Consider the following 20,896-nt stretch of genomic DNA (forward strand, 5'->3'; position numbering starts at 1 on the left):
TATGTGTACTATGAGGAGCACAGCATAACTAGAGCGGCATTGTTCCACAGAACTTTCCATGAATGATAAAATGCTCTCTAAGATTAAACTTCCCAATAAGACATATAGCTACTGAGCACCTGAAATATGGTTGTATGACTATATGCTTGTGTGACTGGGGAACTAAATGGTTACTGTAACTTATTTGAATTTCAGTAGCCACCGATGGCTAGTGCCTCATGTGTTGAACAACAGAGATAACAGAGATTCAGGAAAAGGTACAAATATTTTGAAATAGGTTCATAAGGGAAGGGTGAACAAAAATAACACTAATTTACAACGTTCTCCAAGATAGGTATTTTGATGGGCAAACATTTCACATAAAAATAAAGAAATTGAGTATCTGCTTGATTCACAGAACTAGGCATCGATAAACCATTATTTCAAATTCTGCCTGAAGAAGCTCTTATAGTTTCTGAACACCTCACCTCACAAAGGATATGTGTAGGACACGGGTGGGCAGATGCATATAACGTATAGAGGAAGGTAATGGACAAAACCTGGAGATAAACAGTATGGAGGCTTAGATGAAGATGTATTTAAGGTTTTGAGTTTTTGATGTACTGAAGTTTCAGAGTAGTGTCACGATCAAGATGATGCTTAAGTAAGCTATACAGGCAGAGGGATCCTGAAAACAGAGTAGATTGAGAAGTTACAGATGACCTCAAAGATGAATGGAGGTCTCAGATTATCAAAGTGTCCATGAGACTAGGAAGAATAAAAGAGAACTAAGAAGAGTTGGGGAGGAAGCATTTCTTTTGCAGATAATGCACACTGTTCCCACATTTAGTCAATTAATATGTTTTTGTTTGCCCCAAATAAAAACTTGAAAATTTTTGTCTTATACTTTCACAGATGTTGTTACTTTCCTGGCACCTTATTTAAGAGACTAAGGGAATAAATGATCACTTATAGATCTCTTTAATTTAAATAGCCAAAAAATCCCCTGTATTTTAGTCTCATTTAATAAAACCTAAATCTCAATAAATCATGCTTCATTTCCTTTGCTCATGATGATCCAGAAAAAAGTAGTCCACATGGGATCTCTAAGAAGTGGCCATGCAGAGACAGGAGCGATGGCAGGAAATAGACAAGAGAGCTCATAGGTTCCCATTAGCCTTCTGACTCCTGTTATAAACCCATGTGAGGCCTGGTGGAATTTCTGTTCATGGCTTTTGGAAAGCATCACTTACATGAAAACAAATCCTACTTTTCAGCTGAAAAAAAGATACTTACAGGGCTGGGAAGGTGGCTCAGTGGCAGAGTGCTTGCCTTGCATGCATGAGGCCCTGAGTTCGATTCCTCAGCACCACATAAGCAAAAAGAAAAAAGCCAGAAGTGGCGCTGTGGCTCAAGTATAGCGCGCTAGCCTTGAGCTGAAGAGCTGAGGGACAGTGCCCAGGCTCAGAGTTCAGGCCCCATAACCGGACCCAAGGAAAAAAAAAAGATACTTACAAACTGGATTTGCTATATTATTATGCTAGCTTTTTCTTCACTTGTTCAAATAATATCATAAGTAGGTAAATCTTCCTCCTCTCCAATAAAATATTAAGACCTGAGTTCAAACCTGAGTGTCAAATTAACACAAATGAGAAAAAACTCACTATAACATGAGATAGAATAAATATTCAGAAAATCTTGTTGAACCTATAATAAAGACTTACTCGAACACAGCAGAGAGCATTTCCATGAAAATACAATCCTTAGGAATAGGTTGCTGCCATTACAACATTCTAGTGGGTTTCTTTTGTAAGTCATTATATATAAAATATCTCCATAGGGAAACTACATCCTATTACTGGTTTTATTGAGTGAACCTACCAAAGGATAAACGCAAACTGAGGCTTTATTTGACTTTCATATTGAAGTTTTCAACTACTTTAAGGACTCTGAGCAGTGAAAGATTCTGATTCTTAGATTAAAAAGGTAATGTGGGACTGTTGCTTATTTTTAAAAATTCCAACATCTTCTGCTTTACTTTATCTGTCTTGAATATAAATCTGATATGAAAAGGTTATGCTATTATTGAATATGATACAAACTTATTTAGAAATAATTTATTATAATATTCATAATCTAGGAAAAATAAGATCTCCTATAAAAAGATCCATAGAAGCTTATAACCATCTGTCCTGCTCCCAAGTTTGGCTTTTCAGAAGATATGCAAAAATGTTGATTGCTGCATTCGAAAGTTTAGACCATATCTAATGCATAATATAAATATGTATATTCACATATAATGGACAGCAATCACACTGACATTTAGCTTGAAAAGAATGGTAGAACTATTAATAGACATTTAGTGAATACCAATTGTGCAAGTATGATGTCTGCATTTAAAATAACTATATTTAAATATCTGGAGAATTTTTATTTCAATAGAGCACAGGCAAACTTCTAATTCAATAAAATAGGATTGATTACTAAAAATTATGTGTATTATTTGCTATCACAAAGATTAGAAAAAATATCTTCATATTTATCTTACTAGATCAACACCCTCTTCAAAGAGTGGAGGTGTTACACTGGTCTTTAAAAAAAAAATGGGGTTTCACTGTGTAGGCCAGTTTGGCTCAAACATTCAATCTTCCTGTCTCTGACTCCCTAGTGTGGGAATTGCAGGTTGTACAACCATGCTAGGCTAAACAGGTCTTTTATTTCAATTTTTTTTATTAACTCCTCATAACTTTACTATCACATGCAAAAAGTCTTTTCTCAATTTCCTAGTGATTTTTAAACTAGTCCTATTTTATGATGATATTCCCATAATTTTCACTCTACTAGCAATCAAAGAAATTAGATAATTTATTCTGTTAGTGTTGTTGATAGAATTTCTTTTATATGATTGTCAAGCTGTATTTTTTTATTTTTGTTGGTTGTGAGACTTGGGAACTTGGACACTGTTCTTGAGCTTTTTAGCTTAAAGCCAGGGCTCTACCACTTTGAGCCACATCACCACTTCCAGTTTTCTAGTGGTTACTTGGAGATAAGAGTCTCATGGACTTTCTTGCCTAGGCTGGCTTTGAATTTTGATCCTCAGATCTCATCCTCCTGAGTAGCTAGGATTACAGATGTGAGCCACCAGTACTTGACTGTGGCAGGCCATAAAATTGGGAAATCCAAATTCATTCCATATTATGTACATAACTAAAAATCACTGACACAGTCACCCAGACGACCCAAGTATCAGGAAAAGGGCCACTTTCCTGCATTATGTGGCCATGATGATTTCTCCTTGGAAACAATGGATAGGAAGGTGTAGGGCTGCTTCTCCTGTCAAGAATGATATCATTTTCTAGAAATAGTTCCTTCTCTCTTAGAACTGCCTGTCATATTTATACACCCAATTATCACTGAGATTCTACTAATCTAGAATATTTCTACTCAACGTTGGGACAAAGTAGTTCATATAATGAAAACAACACTTTCTCATAGGATTCAATGATCAATACACAAATGCAACTTTTAAACTGTGAAATAACAGAAACAGTGCCATTATTACTTCCCCTTAAAAAATAAGCTCAGCCATTTGAGAGACATTTATCTGGAAAATACCCAGGGACAAGTGTAAAAACAACGCTTGCAAGAACATGAGAGATGCCCCCATGCCAGTGGGCAATCTTGGTTCACTTAAAGGAAGCCCTTTCCTCTTCACTGAAGTCAGCCCCACAAGGTTTGCCACCATAGGCAAGTTGTTTGACTTCTTTGAGCCTCTATTTTCCCAAGGGTAAAATGAAGGAAACAACAACTGCCTTGAAGATTTACTATGCAACCTGTGGCACTTAGAAGGTATACAATGAATGGTAACTAGTTACTGTACTTGGTTTTCTAGACTACTGAATATCATAAGGACATGGAATGTCGTAGAGATGTAATATACAAAACTGTGCAGTTAGGATTATATACTCCAGACTCAGATAATGGGATTAGGTTTTGTGACACTCACTGGCTGTGGAATCTGGGCAAACTGTTTTGAAAGGTATGCAGGAAGCCACTGATATCAGATAGTAAGAAACTGGTGTCATGTTTCCTGAACCACACTTTCCAAGGGCATCCTTCTCTAACTCCTAAAACAGGTGTTCTTATAATTTCCCATTTCACTTGTACTTTAGTTAAGCAACACTTATCTTAGCTGTAGTTACACTGATGCCTATTGATTATCTCTATCTCTATCTCTATATCACATAGAGTGTAAGGAGAAAATCTACTTAATTCAGGGATTGTCATAGCTATGAGCACAGTAAATATCCCCAATAAGTATTTTGAATGAATGAGTGAAAAAAAATGTCTTTACTGACTTCCAAGACTCCTCATGTAGAATAGTAATGCCTAGAGATTTTAGGTAAGAATGAACTAGAAGATACTGTACTTCTGTGATTAGCTATTTTACAATTTCTGCAAACATGAAAAAGAAGAAGAAGGAGAAGGAAAGAGGAGGAGGAAGAGGAAGCAGCAGCAGCACAAGTTATTGTTGGGAAAGGAAAGACTTCTCTCTCTCTTTCATTACTAAATTCAGCCAAATCATAGTCAACCAGAGTGAAAAATCATTTTAGGATAAAATTACTTTCTTTGTAAATTAAAATCGTTTTCACAGTTATGACTGTAAAAACATGTGCAAGTATGTTATCCACATGACCTTCATGTGTCCTGTGTGGGTGTCTCAATAGAAAAAGAAAATTTGTAGAAAGGCGTTTTTCCAGGCCAGTGATTCCTTATTCTTCTAACTCTGCAGGGTATGTTGAAATAGCTTGGAAAGTCTCAGGACATTCAAGGGTGAAGAGTGTTGTGAAATTAAACAGGAAAGTTAAGATTTCTTTTCTTGTCTGCAAAACAACCTTAAGCCCTTGAAAAGACCTCTCATTTATGTAGAGTGCCTCCTCTCTCATTACCAGTAGAGGAGTATATAATTCACTTTAAAAATGCTACCTTCCTTACAGAACATTTTGTTTTGGCAACTCAAAACAGGGTACTTTTGTGATTATTGTGCAATATCACAGAACAGGAATCTGTTCCAACTGCCCATGCACAGATATAGGAATTTCCTTTGGGATTAGTCTGTATAAGCCAAGGCTAAGTGAATGTACTTTGAATTTTGAAAACAAAATTACACACTTAAAGTTGTTCTTACTACCTCAAAAAGGCTTTTAGGCTTTGTAACTCTAACATCTTATTTTTAACTTGATAATAGCTGCTATGAAGCGAACTCAAGACCAAAAACTTGTAAAAATTAGAAGTTGAGAAATGAATCAGGAATAATGTTTTATTCCAATATATGTGTTCTCTGGTACACCCAAGTTTGAGTTTTAGCCTCATTAGTTCCTTAGGTAGTTACCATAGGCCAAGTATTCACACATGGTAATACTCTATAGCATAGGAGTTGACTACATAGGTTGTGTTGGTAACTGCCTGGGTTCAAATGCAAACTCCACTGCTCCCTGTGTGGCAAGTTTCTGAAACTTTTCTTGCCTCAGTTTCCTTATTTGTAAACTGGAGACAATGAAAGTACTGCTTTCATAAGGATGTTAGAGGCTTAAAACAGTAAATACATGCTAAGACCATACAACAATGCCTAGAAGTTTTAGTTACAATTATGATTGCCAATTTATCCAACTTTATATTTCAGCTTTTTGATTTGTTTATATGTTTCCTAGAATTTTAGTTATTTATTTATAAAAGACAAACCAGAAAAAGACTAGTATGAAAGTTAAAAGTCATGTTTACATGTTTTCAACTCTGCTGTTGTATTTATATTGAGTTATATCAAAATGTTGCAACAATAGCTAGGAAAAACTAATACATTAGTTCTTTGAAGAGCACTTTCCTGACATATTAATCTCTATTCTTCACCTTTCCTGTCTCTCGCCAGAGAAAATAAGGAAAAAATTATTTCCACCTGTTTTAAAGCCCATAGATAATGCCTTCTAAACTAGAGCTAGTACAAATTTCTTATGAAGAGATCATTGTCACAGAATAAAAACAAAACATAGTTAACAATAGGGCTAATGTAAAATAACTGAACTACTCTGGATATATTTCTAAAGATCAATTCAGTTTGTAACTTATAAATGAACAAAGAGAATTTTCAAGGAATGTCAATAATTTGACTTAAAGTTGTATTTTCAGTGTTGTTACATCTTACATCGTAATTCTTCAGGAGGAAAACACATGTTCTTTAGCCAAAACTTTTTTCACTAGTTTAATACAGCAGGACCCCCTCGCATTAGCTTAACACCACAGATGGCCATCCAGCCCTCAGGGTCATAGCATGGTGCCTTGCGAACGGGTTCTCAGTGTCCACAGCATGAAGCTTGCTCTATCTCCCTGACCTGACAACTCCTTCCCTTCCCTTACTCAGACTGTGGTTGTCTCAGACTAAGTCTGTTTCAAAATTCAAAGCTGCGGTGCCTTTGGCTTTAGCGCTTGGGTCCTCCAGACTAAACGCTAGCCTGGAGTGAACAAAAGCCAACTCGGTAAGGGCCACCCAGGAGGCGCAGCCTGGCCTCCCGCAGGTCTCCTGCTCGCCTAACTTCCCAGCACTTGGTAATTAAGTTCGCAGGAGAGCCTCTTCCCAAGAGAGCGCCTGTGGAGCTCCCCGTCAACAGCGCTTCCTGCCCCCGGAGCGCCCCAGGGGTCTCGGTCCCCGCTATGCTTAGACTTCTCGGTGGGGTCACCAGCTCCGGCCCACGAGGGAAATCTATCTACCCTGATAAAGACAAGTCAACAACAGGGGCAGAGGGTCTCACCACCTTCTTCCTCCTCCAGGGAGTTCATGCAGGGAAAGTAGCCGGCCAGCGCCTCGAAGGAGGCCGAGAGGCTGCTCCCGCTCGGGGAGCGCTGCATGGAGCGCCCCGCAGCGCCGGCGACCCCCAAGCCCTGCCGGCCCATCTTGGACGACGACCCGCTTTTCCCGCGGTACAAGATGCGAGGCGTCTTGGCGGCTGGGGCGCGGAGACCGCGGCGGGTCCCGAGCCAGCGCGTCGGGGACCGAACTCTGGCCCGGAGAACCTGCTGTCCCGGAGGCCGGACCTCCGCTTTGCTGGGGAGAGGTCCAGACGAGGGGATCCCGGCAGTGGCTCGCTGCTCGCAGTGGAAGTCCTGCGTCTCGCCTTGGGGAGCTGAGGATCCCCGAGGCTGGAGCCGCCGTCTCCGCGCCCTCCCTCGCCGGGGGATGCTGCCGAGGCTGCGCCCCGCCAATCGGTGCCCAGACCGGGAGGTGCCCCCACCCCCACCTCCACAGGTCCCGGCGCGCTCCCACCGGCTCCGGCCGGCCGACCCCCAGTGGCTGGTGCGGTTTCCTCCTTTCGGTAGTGAGGGCCTGAGGACGATGACTAATTAGGTGTAAGGAGCTGGGGTATCACACATTGTTAGGAATCGGGAGCATTTCTGGTAGTCACTTTCCCTTCCCGCAGGTTCACTTAACAATCTGTCATCGCCTCATGCAAAAACAGGGGATGCTGCAATTTTCCAGTGCTAAACTAAAGGCTTTCCAAATTTATCAAGTTTCAAGAAAGCCTGAATCAATGTTTTGTCGTTCCTTATTAACAACAACAACAACAAAAAAAAACCCAAAAAGGAAGCAAAAAGTTTTTATTAAAACAAACTCTACCCCCACCCCCACCCCAAGCACCAAGTGTTGGGAGGAACTCCCCCACAATGTTGCTGTTAAATTTTGGGGATTCTTAATGCAAAACAATAAGCTACCCATGTTGCTTAGAACAATAAAGACAGATACCATTAGACCTAACATCTAAGTAAAAGGTTATTCTTTAATATAAATTTGGAAGTAACAGATACACTAGAACAAAGAAACTTACAAGAAAAGTAACATGATGTATTTTGTAAATTGCAAAGGGACCAGAAGATGAAGCAACTGATTCCACTATTAGGAGTCAGAGGACACCTTAGCCTCACATTTTTGTAACCTCAGGCAAGTCATTTAACTTCCCAGTTTTGTTTTTTTTTTTGGTCGGTCATAGGGCCTGAACTCTGGGCCTGGGCGCTGTCCCTCAGCTCTTCAGCTCAAGGCTAGTGCTCTACCACTTGAGCCACAGTGCCACGTCTGGCTTTTTCTACTTATATGGTGCTGAGGAATTGAACCCAGGGCTTCATGCATGCAAGGCAAGCACTCTACCACTGAGCCACCTTCCCAGCCCCTAACTTCCCAGTTTTTAACTCACACACTTACATGAGTCTTTACTTAATGTACTGGAATATTAAAATACCTTCAGTTAATAGTAATTAATCAAATTCCTAGTATATACAAGAAACCTTTGTAGATGTTTATAACAGTGATCAAAGCAGCTAAAATTCTGTTGTCATGGAATTTACATTCTGTGTGTGTGAGAGAGACACACACAATACAATAAATCAAGAAGTGGCATAGTTTTAAGAGGGGTGATGGATGCAAATAAAGTTAGGGGGTATGGGATACATTGCAATTTAGACAGGGTTCTGAGGGCATCTCACTACAAAGTAATGTTTCAGAGGTAGAGAGAAATGGCAGAGCATAGGCCCTAGTTGTGATGCTGTGACACAACCATGGTATACCAAAGAAGCCAGGGTGGCTGGAGGGGAACAAGTCAGAAAGGGGTGGGTCACACATAGGCTTTTAAGGTATTCTATGAATTTTGGTCATTAGACATCATAATTCAGAAGATATAAAACATGCATGCTAATAATAACCCTTTCAGATATTTCTATACATTAGAAAACTTTCAGCATAAATAGTATCATTGTAACAAAAGAATGTTTTGGTTATTTAGACTTCAGTTTCATGCTTCTATTTTTCTGACACACTAGTCTTTTCTCGATGATTTTCCTATAACTGTCAGTTTAATTTCCTATTCTTTACTCTCCTTGCCAATATCAGAATTTCAAAAGAACATTGATAAAATCTAGAACTTCAGGAGCACTTTTGAAAATACTATAACATATCACTTTTATCCAGATAACAGAAACTTTTTTTTATTAAATGAGTCTTTCATTAGAAGAATAAAGAGAATCAAAATTTTGGAAATTCAAATGAATACACTGAAAGTCATCTGTTTTTTGAACTATGAGTCATAAGTTTTTAATGAATTATGAAAAAACTAGGTTTTGATCAACATTTTTAAAGAATAAGATGAATTAATCAGAGTTGAACTCAGGTAGTATATCAATTGCTACATTTTTTTATGGATATGCATGTGTGTGTGAACACATGTGTAATACAGTATTTAAAATATGTTTCTCACTGTCAAAAAAGTTTGAAAAACATGAATGCAATAAAGCAAAACACTTTTTATATAAAAGGAAATTCAGAAGAGTAAAGCATTTGTTTGCCCTTCTCAGAATGAATGCCATCAGTGGCTGAAAATATTGTATTTATTTTATTTTTATCAGATATTTTCCAGAATGAAAAAGGATATTGAAAGGAAATAGTCATTGCCATACACATCCAGTTATACTTGGCAGAACGGGTAAATTTTACCAGTCATCCTCTCTCAATGCAAAAGTTACTTTGTTAGCAGACATCCAGAAATTTTGGTAGGTCATTCCTAACTTCGTATGAGGAAGAAGGTACCAAAGAAAAGAGAATTCCTAAGGAAGTAAAATAGCCCAGGGTGTGTAGAAAACTTTGGGCACCCAAGAACATCAGTGACAGCTGGAAGTCACCCCGCAAAGGGCCATCTTGGTTTCTTCAGGACATTGCGTAGGGAGGATAGTGTGAGAAGCGAATCAAGGGGCCACACTTGGTTGCCTAGGCTTTCTATCAGTGACAGGCACAGAAAAGTTAGTCTGTTTTATATAAGTATCATTTTGCTTGCATGTTCAAAATAAGATTATCCTGGGAAGCTTTTATATAATTTTAATAGGCCCTTAAGTTATATAGGTGAAGGGCAGAAGAATGGCTTAAGGAGAAGAGAGAACTAAAGAGGAAGAAGGAGGAAAATTATCTTATTTGGGGAAAGGTTTAAGGCCTGAATATTGACATACAGATAGCAGAGAGGCAGACCACAATGAAGACCAGAGACTTCTAGTCTTGAATGATAATTTGAGGATTACTCTGACCTTATTGAGGAAATTTAGAATTCTATCTTTTCTGGGGAGGCAATGCAGTACTGGAGACTGAATCCAGAGCCAAAAAAAAAAAAAGACTCCATGGTATTTAAATGACTTGCTTAATAAGAAAGTGGCAGAGCAGAACTTAAACCCTGATGGTTTGAGCTCAGGTTAGTGTCCTGTATGCATGGCTCATACGCTTAGTAAGTATGATACTTAAGACAGATATAATTATAACCATGCATTAACTTTCTTAATCTGAGTTACTGACAATGTCTTTAAAATCATAATGCTTATTCTAACTATATATCAATATTAAATCTTCATTTGCTTTACTTATAAAACACACCAAGATTGCATATCCATATGACTTGAATATGAAGTGTGAAATTTATGACACAATCATTTTTTCCTTTCATAGTTATGTTAATGTGGCAGGAAAAAATGCAAACTCTTATGATTTCAGTTTTTAAAAGCATTTCTCAATTTTTACTCATAACATTTTCAAAGTCAGGAGCAGATGTTAGACTTCAGTAGCTGGTTAAATACAAAACTCACAAAAGTCAAAGAAGTCAAGGTAAAGTATAAGAAGACAGAGAAGAAGGTAGAGTGACCAGCATTTTCATTTCTGCAATAAGATTTGTGATATTTCTTTCCTTTATTTCTTAAGGAACATGTTCATGGAAGTAAGCAAATGAATTTACTGATTAAATTAAACCATTATGATATGATTTGACTGAGGAATGAAGAGTCAAAAAACCTAAAGATCAACGCAATGAGACATAAAAGCAGTTAGGAAAAGCAAATATTTAAAATCAATCATCTTAATTATGGTACTATATATTAATAATTATAATAGCTAGCTTTATGCCTTTCATATAATTCATTTAATATAAACACTCTATAAGGTAGTTTCTTTCATTATTTCTATGTCATAGATGAGAAAACATGTATTTGTTGAATGCTTACCACATAAGAGGCACCATTCTTGGTCACTGGGGGATGCAATAGGAAACACAATGGAGAGAAATTCCTATTGTCCTGGGATCCCACTCTAGTGGAATAATGGCTACCAAACACACTCACACACTTCTCATTTACAAAACACAAGACCTTTTTTTCTAAACATCTATATGTATCAGTACATAAATTCATTTAATAAACATACCACTATAAGGGAGATATTATTAAAAGAATCACTTTTAGATGAAGAAAGTGAAGCACAAATTATTAAGAAATGAAACAAAGAATAAAACCATAAAGTTTGATGCATGGTATTATAATTTGTCTAGTGTCATATGTTTAAGCCAGAACTTGAATCTAGGTCTTTTGATTTAATTCAAAGTCTTACCTGCTAAGCAACACAGCCTATGAGAACTCAAACAAAGAATTTTTAGCATGGTAATTGTTTTATTATATGGTATGTTTATGCAAATCTTCATTTAGCTATTCCTATGAATACAAAACTCTTAACAAAGTCTCTAAGAAGTTCTAGGAGTATTTATGGTTATGACTTCATTTTAAAAAATCACCGGGAGGATAATAACTCAACATACAATGAGAATAACATATTAATCTTGGAATGTATACTTATAAAATGAAACAGGGTTAATAACAAACCACATATTTTGGATAAAAAATAATTTAAAACTTTAAAGAAAGAATGCCCAGATCTTTTATATACCTGCTACACACATTTTTAAATACTCATGGGATATGTCATTTTAAAAGGAAAATAAAAAATATATTAAAGGGCAGCAATTTTCTTCACTGAAAAGATTAAACACAAGGCTGGGCTCTGGTAACTCATGCCTATATCCTAGATACTCAGGAGGCTGAGATGTGAGGATCGTGGTTTGAAGTCTGTGAGACTCTTATCTCCAATGAACTACCAGAAAAACTAGAAATGGTGCTGTGGTAGAGTAGTAGCATTGAGAAACTCAGAGACAGCACCCACCCACCAAGGCCCTGAGTTCCAGCCCCACAACCGACAAACACAACAGATTAAACACAATCCAGTGATAAAAGAACTACAGATTGACTAGAAAGAAAGACATTTAAAGAAAATTGTTGAGGACCTGGGAAAAGACAGATACATGAAATACTATTATGTCTAGTTATCCTGATACTTTCCTCCCTAATGCTGGTGGCCTTCACACTTCCTTCTTTCGCTATCCACTCAGATATTTATTTATTTATTGTCTTTTCTTTTTTGATACTGGGAATCGAACCCAGGACGTTGCACTTGCTAGGCAAGCGCTTTGCCACTGAGCTACATCCCAGCCCCCCACTCAGATATTTACTGAGCACCATTTGCCAGACTCTTCTTAAGTACCTGTAGGTAAATATACAAAACATGAGTTTGGCCCACAGAAATCTTAGACTCTGATGGTGGGAGGTAGGAAAGATCATGGCTATAAAAAGTGAATAAATACAATAGATGCTATGCCAGTGAGAAATTCTAGGCACTCCAGTGATATTAAATAAGAAGTGTCTAATTTACAAAGAAGGCTTCATAGAGAAGGAATACCCTAGCTGCATCCTGAAGGATGATTCAGAAACTAAAGGTGAAAGAAACGGAAAATGGGAGGATCTCTCCTTGCCCTAATTACAATGATCACTATAAATGCCTGCTTTAGATCTCCGAGTAGGAAAGGTTTGAGCTTCTTACGAGAGCCTCTCTTTTTTTTAATCATCCTACTTTCTCAAGGGTGGGGGGAGCAACATGACAAACTTGCTTGACCAACTTCTGGCTCCAGTATACTGTTGCACTACTCCAGCTAATGCAGTGGTTTTGTGATTCTTAGGATACAGAAGGAATCCCAACTCACCTTTACAGTTTCTCCTCACTCACTGGTTCCAAAATGTCTGATAACTTCTCCCTACCAGAAAGTCAGGAAGTCAATTCTACAACAGCAGACACCAGCTAGGTATCCTCTAACTCAACTCAGTTCCAACATTGTCTGGAGGTAGTGCCATAGCCCACAAGCTGAGGGCTCAGTCCTCAAGACTCCCCTCAGCAGTTATTTCAGATGCTAATCACAGAACCCAGGTTTTTTAACCTGGGAGTGCTCTGCCTTTTGTTTTGTTTTGCCAGTCCTGGACTTGAACTCAGAGCCTGAACACTGTCTCTGAGCTTTTTCTTTGCTTAAGGCTAGTGCTCTACCACTTGAACCACAGCTCTCCTTCTGGCTTTTTGATGGTTAATTGGAAATTTTCCAATTGGAAAATTGGAGATTTTTCTACAGATTTTCTGCCCCGGTTAGCTTCAAACCATGATCCTCAGATCTCAGCCTCTTTAGTAACTAAGATTACACATGTGAGCCACCAGAGCCAACCCTCTTTTGAGTTTTTAGTGGCAACTTCATTGCATACACATGGCTGAATTAAGCACAATAATGTCAAAATATGATTGGATGAAAAGAGTTCTATCTAGTGCTAAACAAACTGGTAGGGAAACCCAACTGGGCCAGCCTGATCAAATACTTTAGTATTCCTTCCTTTTAGGAATGGGTCAGGATACTTTTTGAAACGGACAAGGTAGGTCAGAGAATTTCTTATGGGCTAACTCCAATGCCTGGATAAATTCAATTTAATATGACTTGCTTTGGGGAAGAGAAGTTTTAGTTTTTCTGGCCTGACTTGGAGAGGAAATTATGAGCAGGAACCATGGATAAAAACATACATACTAATGTATATACATACATACATTTATATACCTCATATTACATAGTGATAAATTTATATAAACAGTAAATAGCAATGCTCTCGGATATTTCAGAGAAAAGAAAAAGAGCATTTCTTTTATAATTCTCTTGGAATGGTAGGTGAATATCACTTAGAAACTTCTTTTTTTTTGGCAGTTGTGGGGCCTGAATTCTGGGCCCGGGCACTGTCCCTCAGCTCTTCAGCTCAAGGCTAGTACTCTATCTACCACTGGAGCCACAGCACCACTTCTGGCTTTTTCTGTTTATGTGATGCTGAGGAAATGAACCCAGGACCTCATGCATGCACTCTACCACTGAGCCACCTTCCCAGCCCCTTAGAAAGTTCTTATAGGATTGTGAGATGAATAGGACTTTCAGATTTTGTGAGTGTAATCATTATGCACAAATATACACTACAACATAAGAGTTATCTATTTTAGGTATGAATGCCAATAATATTATGCAGTTTCTATAAAATATGTGTTCATCTGATTTTTCTTATTCACTCATCACTCATTTACTGTTCGTTAACTCATTATTCATTTATTCCTTACATCAATTAATTATTCACTTAGTCCTCCTACTCCTAATACTATTATTCTAGTTGACTAGAAGAAGAAGAATAGATAGTCAGGACGTACAGGATTCCCTTAATCACTTAATCTACTTTTCCTTCTTTATTTTTACTGGTTGGGTTCCATGTATTCAGTTCACTATAGATTACCATTTGTTGGACTAAGTGTTGTATGGGTTGGATATAAATGGCTATCCATTGTTTACACTGCTTGATACCATGATGATACAAAGAAAATATTAATATTTTCACAGGTATGTAACAACTTGCAGATATGAAGATAAAAGATTAACAAAATTGTCTAAGGTTGTTAAATATCAAAGACAAAAAAGAAGAATGAGGATGCTGACAAAGCATTAGAGATTTCATGATTTTTAAACAGCAATTGAAAAAACAGAGCTCTTGGAGAATATCATATTATACAGATCCAGGTCAAACATCACTCAGATCGGGTGTAAGTGAGCTGTTGCCTGAAGGTAGTTCTATTCCTAAGAACATTTAGTAAACAGTTAAAATTATGTGCAAAGTGGCCAACTTAGGAACCAAACTAAACAACTCAAAATCAATTGACTCTCCTATAAGGCACTCAGTGTTAAAGATGACTTTCAAAAGGAACAATCTGTCTAGTTGATACAAAACTTCATATTAGAAAACAATGATGCAGATTAAACATGCTTTCCTCATTAAATTCAATTGAAAATGGTTCTACGTAATGTGCTTTGTTTATGCTTCTACAGTAAGGTGGCTATCTCTGGCCTAAAGAGAGAGAGAGAGACTATCATCCAGGAAAAAATAGTCTTAGTTCCTTCTTTACCTACGAAATCCTATTTATCCTTCAGGCTTCCTGGTCAAAGAAACTTCCCCAGAAAAGTCTTCTACCTTCTGTGATTCCCCCTAACTCCAATCTAAATTAAGTATACACTCTCATTACACTTTGTGACATTCTTTCATGATACGTATGATAATTGCTAGTCCATGTTTGGTGGTTATGAATGGCTGCTCTCACTATATTATCAACTTTATGAGAAAGTATTCATTCCTCATTGTTCATCAATTTACTCTAAAGCTTAAGAAAGTACCTGGGAAATAATAACACCATAATTAGTAATAAAATTTGTTAAACAGATAGAAATATTGACAGATGGATGAACAAACAGGTGAAATACAAGTGAAATGTTTTACTAACATGGTTACTTTGTACATTAAATCATAAATTAAGACTTGTTAGCTCCTGCCCACATATTTTTCACAATTAGATCTGATGTATGAGAAAGGGATGTAAAATGCTGCTCATTAGAAGTTGGGCTGCAGCCGGGTGCTGGTGGCTCACGCCTGTAATCCTAGCTACTCAGGAGGCTGAGATCTGAGGATTGCGGTTCAAAGCCAGCCCGGGCAGGAGAGACTGTGAGACTCCTATCTCCAATAAACCACCAGAAAACCGGAAGTGGCCCTGTAGCTCAAGTGTTAGAGCGCTCGCCTTGAGCTGAAGAGCTGAGGGACAGTGCCCAGGCCTAGAGTTCAAGCCCCATGACCGACCAAAAAAAAAAAAAAGAAGTTGGGCTGCAGAAGGAGTCATCAAGTAGAGGATCCAAGTTACAAACAATGGTCAGAGAGAAGCTTTCAACATACTCCCTTAATTAGAACATAGGATGACCTGCCTACCATTTGTAATTACCTGCATTTCTTAGAGTTCCTACATTATACCACAAGTTTACAGTAACTACCATATACTCCTTTACTTAAAAATTAAAATATATAACAATATGTTCATTATGACATCTAATCTAAAATAAAAGAGTGGCCAAGAGTATGGCTCAGTGGAAGAGTGCTTGCTTAGCATGCCCTAAATTTGATACCCAGTACTGCAAAAAATGAAATGAAATATCAAAATAAAAGGAAATTGTGTACTCTAAACTGATTACTGATTACATGTATAATATTTAGATATGTTACGTATATATATCTGTATAAGTATACACACAAACAATTTGGTAACATTATTCAAAAGCTTTTCTCTGAAACTATTTATAATTTGAATGGAAAAACTGTGGTACAGAATTTCTGAGTTCTTTTACTTTCCACTAAAATATTTTTAAATGATTTTTAAAAATAGACATCTTATTTATAATATGTAAATAGTAGTAAATAGTATTAAGCAAACATTTACCCAGTAACACCATGCTTAATTATAGTACTAAGTAGTAGAAACAGCAAATAGTATCACTTACTAATTAACTCTGACCATTGCTTGAATGTATTATTTTCAATCCTTAATTATTATTTGAACTGAGTACAGAAAAGTCAAGCAAACATACAAAGTAATCCTATATAATTAAAAATAAAGAGACAATAATAGACCAGCATGTATCTGGAACATTGTGTATGCAGCTGAAAAGCATTTGATACAAACACCAAAGCAAAATGAAGACAGCATAAGTAATCCTGTTTTAATTATAATAATCCTACATTTTAAAGATCACGGGACATTAATTCTACAAATGTAAATTACAGGACTATTACATTCAAACACATAATTTGGGAAGAGCACAGTATTCAACAGGAAAAGAAAACTAATGGGGAGATTTGGAAGTAAATCACTTCCATTATTACAACAAAGTTTAAATTAGACAGCAAAGAATAAAGCAATAAGCTGGGAATGTGGCTTAGTGGTAGAGTGCTTGCCTAGCATGCAGGAAGTCCTGGGTTTGATTCCTCAGTACCACATAAGCAGAAAAATCTGGAAGTGGTGCTGTGGCTCAAGTAATAGAGTGCTAGCCTAGAGCAAAAGAAGCTCAGGCCCAGGCCCTGAGTTCAAGCCCAAGGATAGGCAATAAATAAATAAATAAATAAAATTAAAAATGCAGTAAACTGAAATAAGACTGTTGTCCACCCTAACAGAAAGTTTTGGAGCTCCATCTTACTATTTATCTGAGCAGCATTTTATAGAGTTGACTGTTTTGACATTAATGCATTATGTTTTGATTTCCATAAGAGCTCATTCTTTTAGTTTTTCTCTTCTCTGGCATCTTCTCACTCCACTCACAACCTTAGGATTATTCAAGCTAGTCAAGGCAAATTAATACTTTCAATGACTGTGATACAGCATTCTAAAGAGTCAATCCTGTGTTGTCTGACTTCTTACTTCCCCCAGATAATGTCATTCTACTTCCAAAATGTACTTAGTACCTCAAGACTTATCTGAATTTCTGAGCCAGGACCAATCTACTTGACATTAGAACTAGAACCTGTCACAGACCTTTCAATCTACTGTTGATTTCTTTCCCACAGAAATCTGCCTTTCTTCTAATCTTTCCTCTCTTCATAAATGACATCAGAATCAAATAGTTGCATAGACATAGTATCTGGAGTCTTTTATCATTCCTTTCTTGCTTGCTTCCAAGATATTCTTCAGACTATTCCTCATTCATATCTCTGAAAAAGTCTAAATTTGTCACGCAACTACTCTTCTAAAACCACAGCAACTGCAGTATAATGCATGACCATGACTTTGAACAATCTGTGTTTCTCTCTAAATTTATCACAGATCCAATCTCCCAGATCACTAGAATGAAACCACACTGATTTGTTCCTCAAACAGGAATTCCTTCCTGCTTTGCGGTATTTTGATAACGGCTGATTTCTCATTTTATAGGTTTCAGTATAAAGGGCTTTGTGACAATCTAAACTAGGAGGTCATTTTAACTCTCTTGAGTGGTATTCTATTTTTTTCTTCATAATATGATTTCAAAGGTATATTGAGGAATATATCTGTTCATATATTTTTTCTTTGTCTTGTTCCTAATCAACTACAGCCATCAAGACTCTGTTTTACCCATAACTGCACTTTCTCCATATCTAGTGTCTAATATGTAAAAGACACATAAATCTTGTTAAGTTAGTGAAATAAAAGATCACAGAATTTTCTGTGTTTCTAGTTTTTAGCTAACTTAAAGTCTAATCCCTAATTTTAAGCACATTCTATCAGATATCTAGGGGAAGGATTTTTTTTTAGCTTTAACCCTACAACACTAGTTTTCCTTCAACAAACACATGGTTGCTAAAGCAATTTACTTTCAGTTCAAAGCAGTCTATGGTAGAGCTGCAATTTGCTCCAATGTAATTGAACTGAGCTCTCTACAAATTGTTTAAAATATTAGGTCATTTGATTCAGGCTGCGCCTAAATGTACTACTGCATTTGAAAAGTCAGGTTTAGAAATAGAACTTGGGTTAGAAAAACAAACAAACAAACTAGGGAAGTGGTGCTGTGGCTCAAGTGGTACAGTACTTGCCTTGAGCTGAAGAGCTCAGGGATAGCACCCAAGTCCAGAGTTCAAGCCCCACGACCAACAAAAAACAAAACAAACAAAAAACAAAACTGGGCAATCTAGTACTCTGCAAAGGCCTGATTGAATGCCCTGTGGTGCTAATCTCCACACAGTAAGCCAAAGGTCTATGAGCAAATAGGAACCCTCAAACTTTATGTAGACTTGTGGCATTCTATAAAAGATTTTAGCAACATTCAGGATGAAAAGAAGTATGTGTATGTGGGTATTAGGAAAGGAACAAATTGTTTGCATAAATAACTTTTTCTCTTTAATTTTTTTTTCCTTGAGAATATTCTCACTCAAAATACAGGACCCAGTGAAATTCCAAGGTATAGGAAAGGTGAGAGACATAATTTAACATTCTGTTCAGTGCAAAATTTCTACCTATCAACTCTTTCCCCACACTTTTAGTGATGAACTATAAAGAGTAAATTAATAATCTTACTATGATCTGTAGAATTAATGAAACATCCTCACTATGAATCTCAAAAATTGATTCTGATTGTGCTCTTTGTTATTACACAAAATCATCCTTCTACCAGGAAGCCTTGGAATGTTTAAAAGACAGTGATTATTTTCCTCCACAGCCTCTTGTTTCCCATAACTAATTTCCCCACAACAAGTCACTTAAAATATTAGGAAATTCTGCTGTCTTGTTTCGGTGTCTCTACATAGCCTAAGTATCTGCAGGTTATTTGAGTATTAAGTATTAAGTTATTGAGTATCTTTCTGATAGTAGACTTAAGAGTTCAACCCTGCTTTGTTCCGTAGTTTGTCTGCATCCTTCACTAGATGTCCCTTCTCTGTCACTGATATATATATATATATATATATATATATACACATATATATGTATATATATGTATTATATAATTTATATGAAACAAGCAACAACAAAACAATAATACTCTAAATTAAGATAGCCTTATTGAAAAGGGACAGTACTGTCCAATAAGAAAGAGGTGAGAGGTGGCAGAGTGATCTCAGCAAGAGCAAAATCTTGAAGATAGCTCTCTTATCTCTCGGAGCCTACAGCCCTTCCCTTCCTTTATTACCATCTGCTTCTTACAGATTTATTTAGCACCTTCAATGAATAAGGCACTTTAATAGGTCCTAGAAATTCAAAGATCCATAAGTTTCTATTTTTGGCATAAGCTTATAACTGGAATGAATAGAGTTCTGAAACAGGCATACCTATGTGTTAAGTATTATAATAAAAGTGTGACTACAAATCAGAGAATTGCAAGTAACCAACTCCACCTGCTACATTTCGGCTGGTTTTGAAGTCTAAGAAAATACAGTCACCTTCCCTTAAGATTTCTTCTATAGACTTGCTCCTTGCTGTTCAAATGAGTCCAGAGAGTAGCTACAATAACCTTAAAAGACTTCTGCAAATGTTCAGATGTGTGAAATTTTATATTTACTTCTGCAATAGGCTTATAACCAGTTTCATTTCATATTCTTAATGGTAATAAATCTGAAAATAACCCTATTTTTCTTTTTCAGATTCGCCTAAGTGTTATGCACTTGGCTTCCTTTGTTAAGTTCATTAATTTCAAGTCTTTCTATTAAGAGGCTTCTCTCTCTTTTTCTCCTTATAAGATTCATTTACCTTGAAGAAGACATACAAGTTCCTGCTATTTCAGTTCCAAATCTCATCCCTCTAAGTCTCAGCTTTATCTCTAATACTTCTTCATTAACAAATTCAGAGTTTCCTTGCTTATAATGTCACAGGACTTTCCTATGGTATCTGGTTCTGTTGCTTATTCTGTTGCTTATTATTAAGGAACATCTTTGTCCATTGTAGTGGTTTTTGTTATAGCAATCTTCACAGAAAGTATTCTTTTATTTAAAATATCTTCTCTTACCTCTCATATTTCAGTTTAGTATTATGAAAATGCTGGTCAGTTCCTACTAAACACATTCTCTAAGGTTTTATGAAATTACTAAATTCCTGGACCTGAAGTACTTTTGTAACAGCACTATAATTCAGTAATTTTGACAAGAAACGTTCTTACTACCTTACGTATGTAACTATAACCCCTCTGTATATCACCTTGACAATAAAATTAAATTAAAAAAGAATACAACAATCATTTATGAGAAGATACTTGCCTCCTGAAGTACGGTATATGTTACTCATGCAGTGAGGTGAGATACTCTTACTATTGAGACTGTATCATGTTCCCTGGGATGAAAAATAAGTGGG

At 36.9% G+C, this 20,896-nt stretch overlaps 1 protein-coding gene across 34 annotated transcripts in view; it reads right to left on the reverse strand.

Moving 5' to 3' along the window:
- The window catches only part of Rims2 (regulating synaptic membrane exocytosis 2), a 418,336-nt gene that overhangs the window by 17,529 nt on the left and 379,911 nt on the right, over positions 1–20,896 (reverse strand). Inside the window, exon 1 of one of the 34 annotated variants that reach the window (XM_042673053.1) lies at positions 6,783–6,924. The exons of the other annotated variants lie outside the window; for them this stretch is intronic. Within the exon in view, the coding sequence (XP_042528987.1) occupies positions 6,783–6,924 (142 nt within the window). Of the gene's footprint in view, positions 1–6,782; positions 6,925–20,896 lie in introns of those variants that run through there. 34 annotated transcript variants of the gene reach the window in all.

The sequence above is a fragment of the Dipodomys spectabilis genome, unplaced genomic scaffold, assembly GCF_019054845.1.
Source record: "Dipodomys spectabilis isolate Male_0828 unplaced genomic scaffold, ASM1905484v1 ptg000783l, whole genome shotgun sequence".
Taxonomy (NCBI): Eukaryota; Metazoa; Chordata; class Mammalia; order Rodentia; family Heteromyidae; genus Dipodomys; species Dipodomys spectabilis.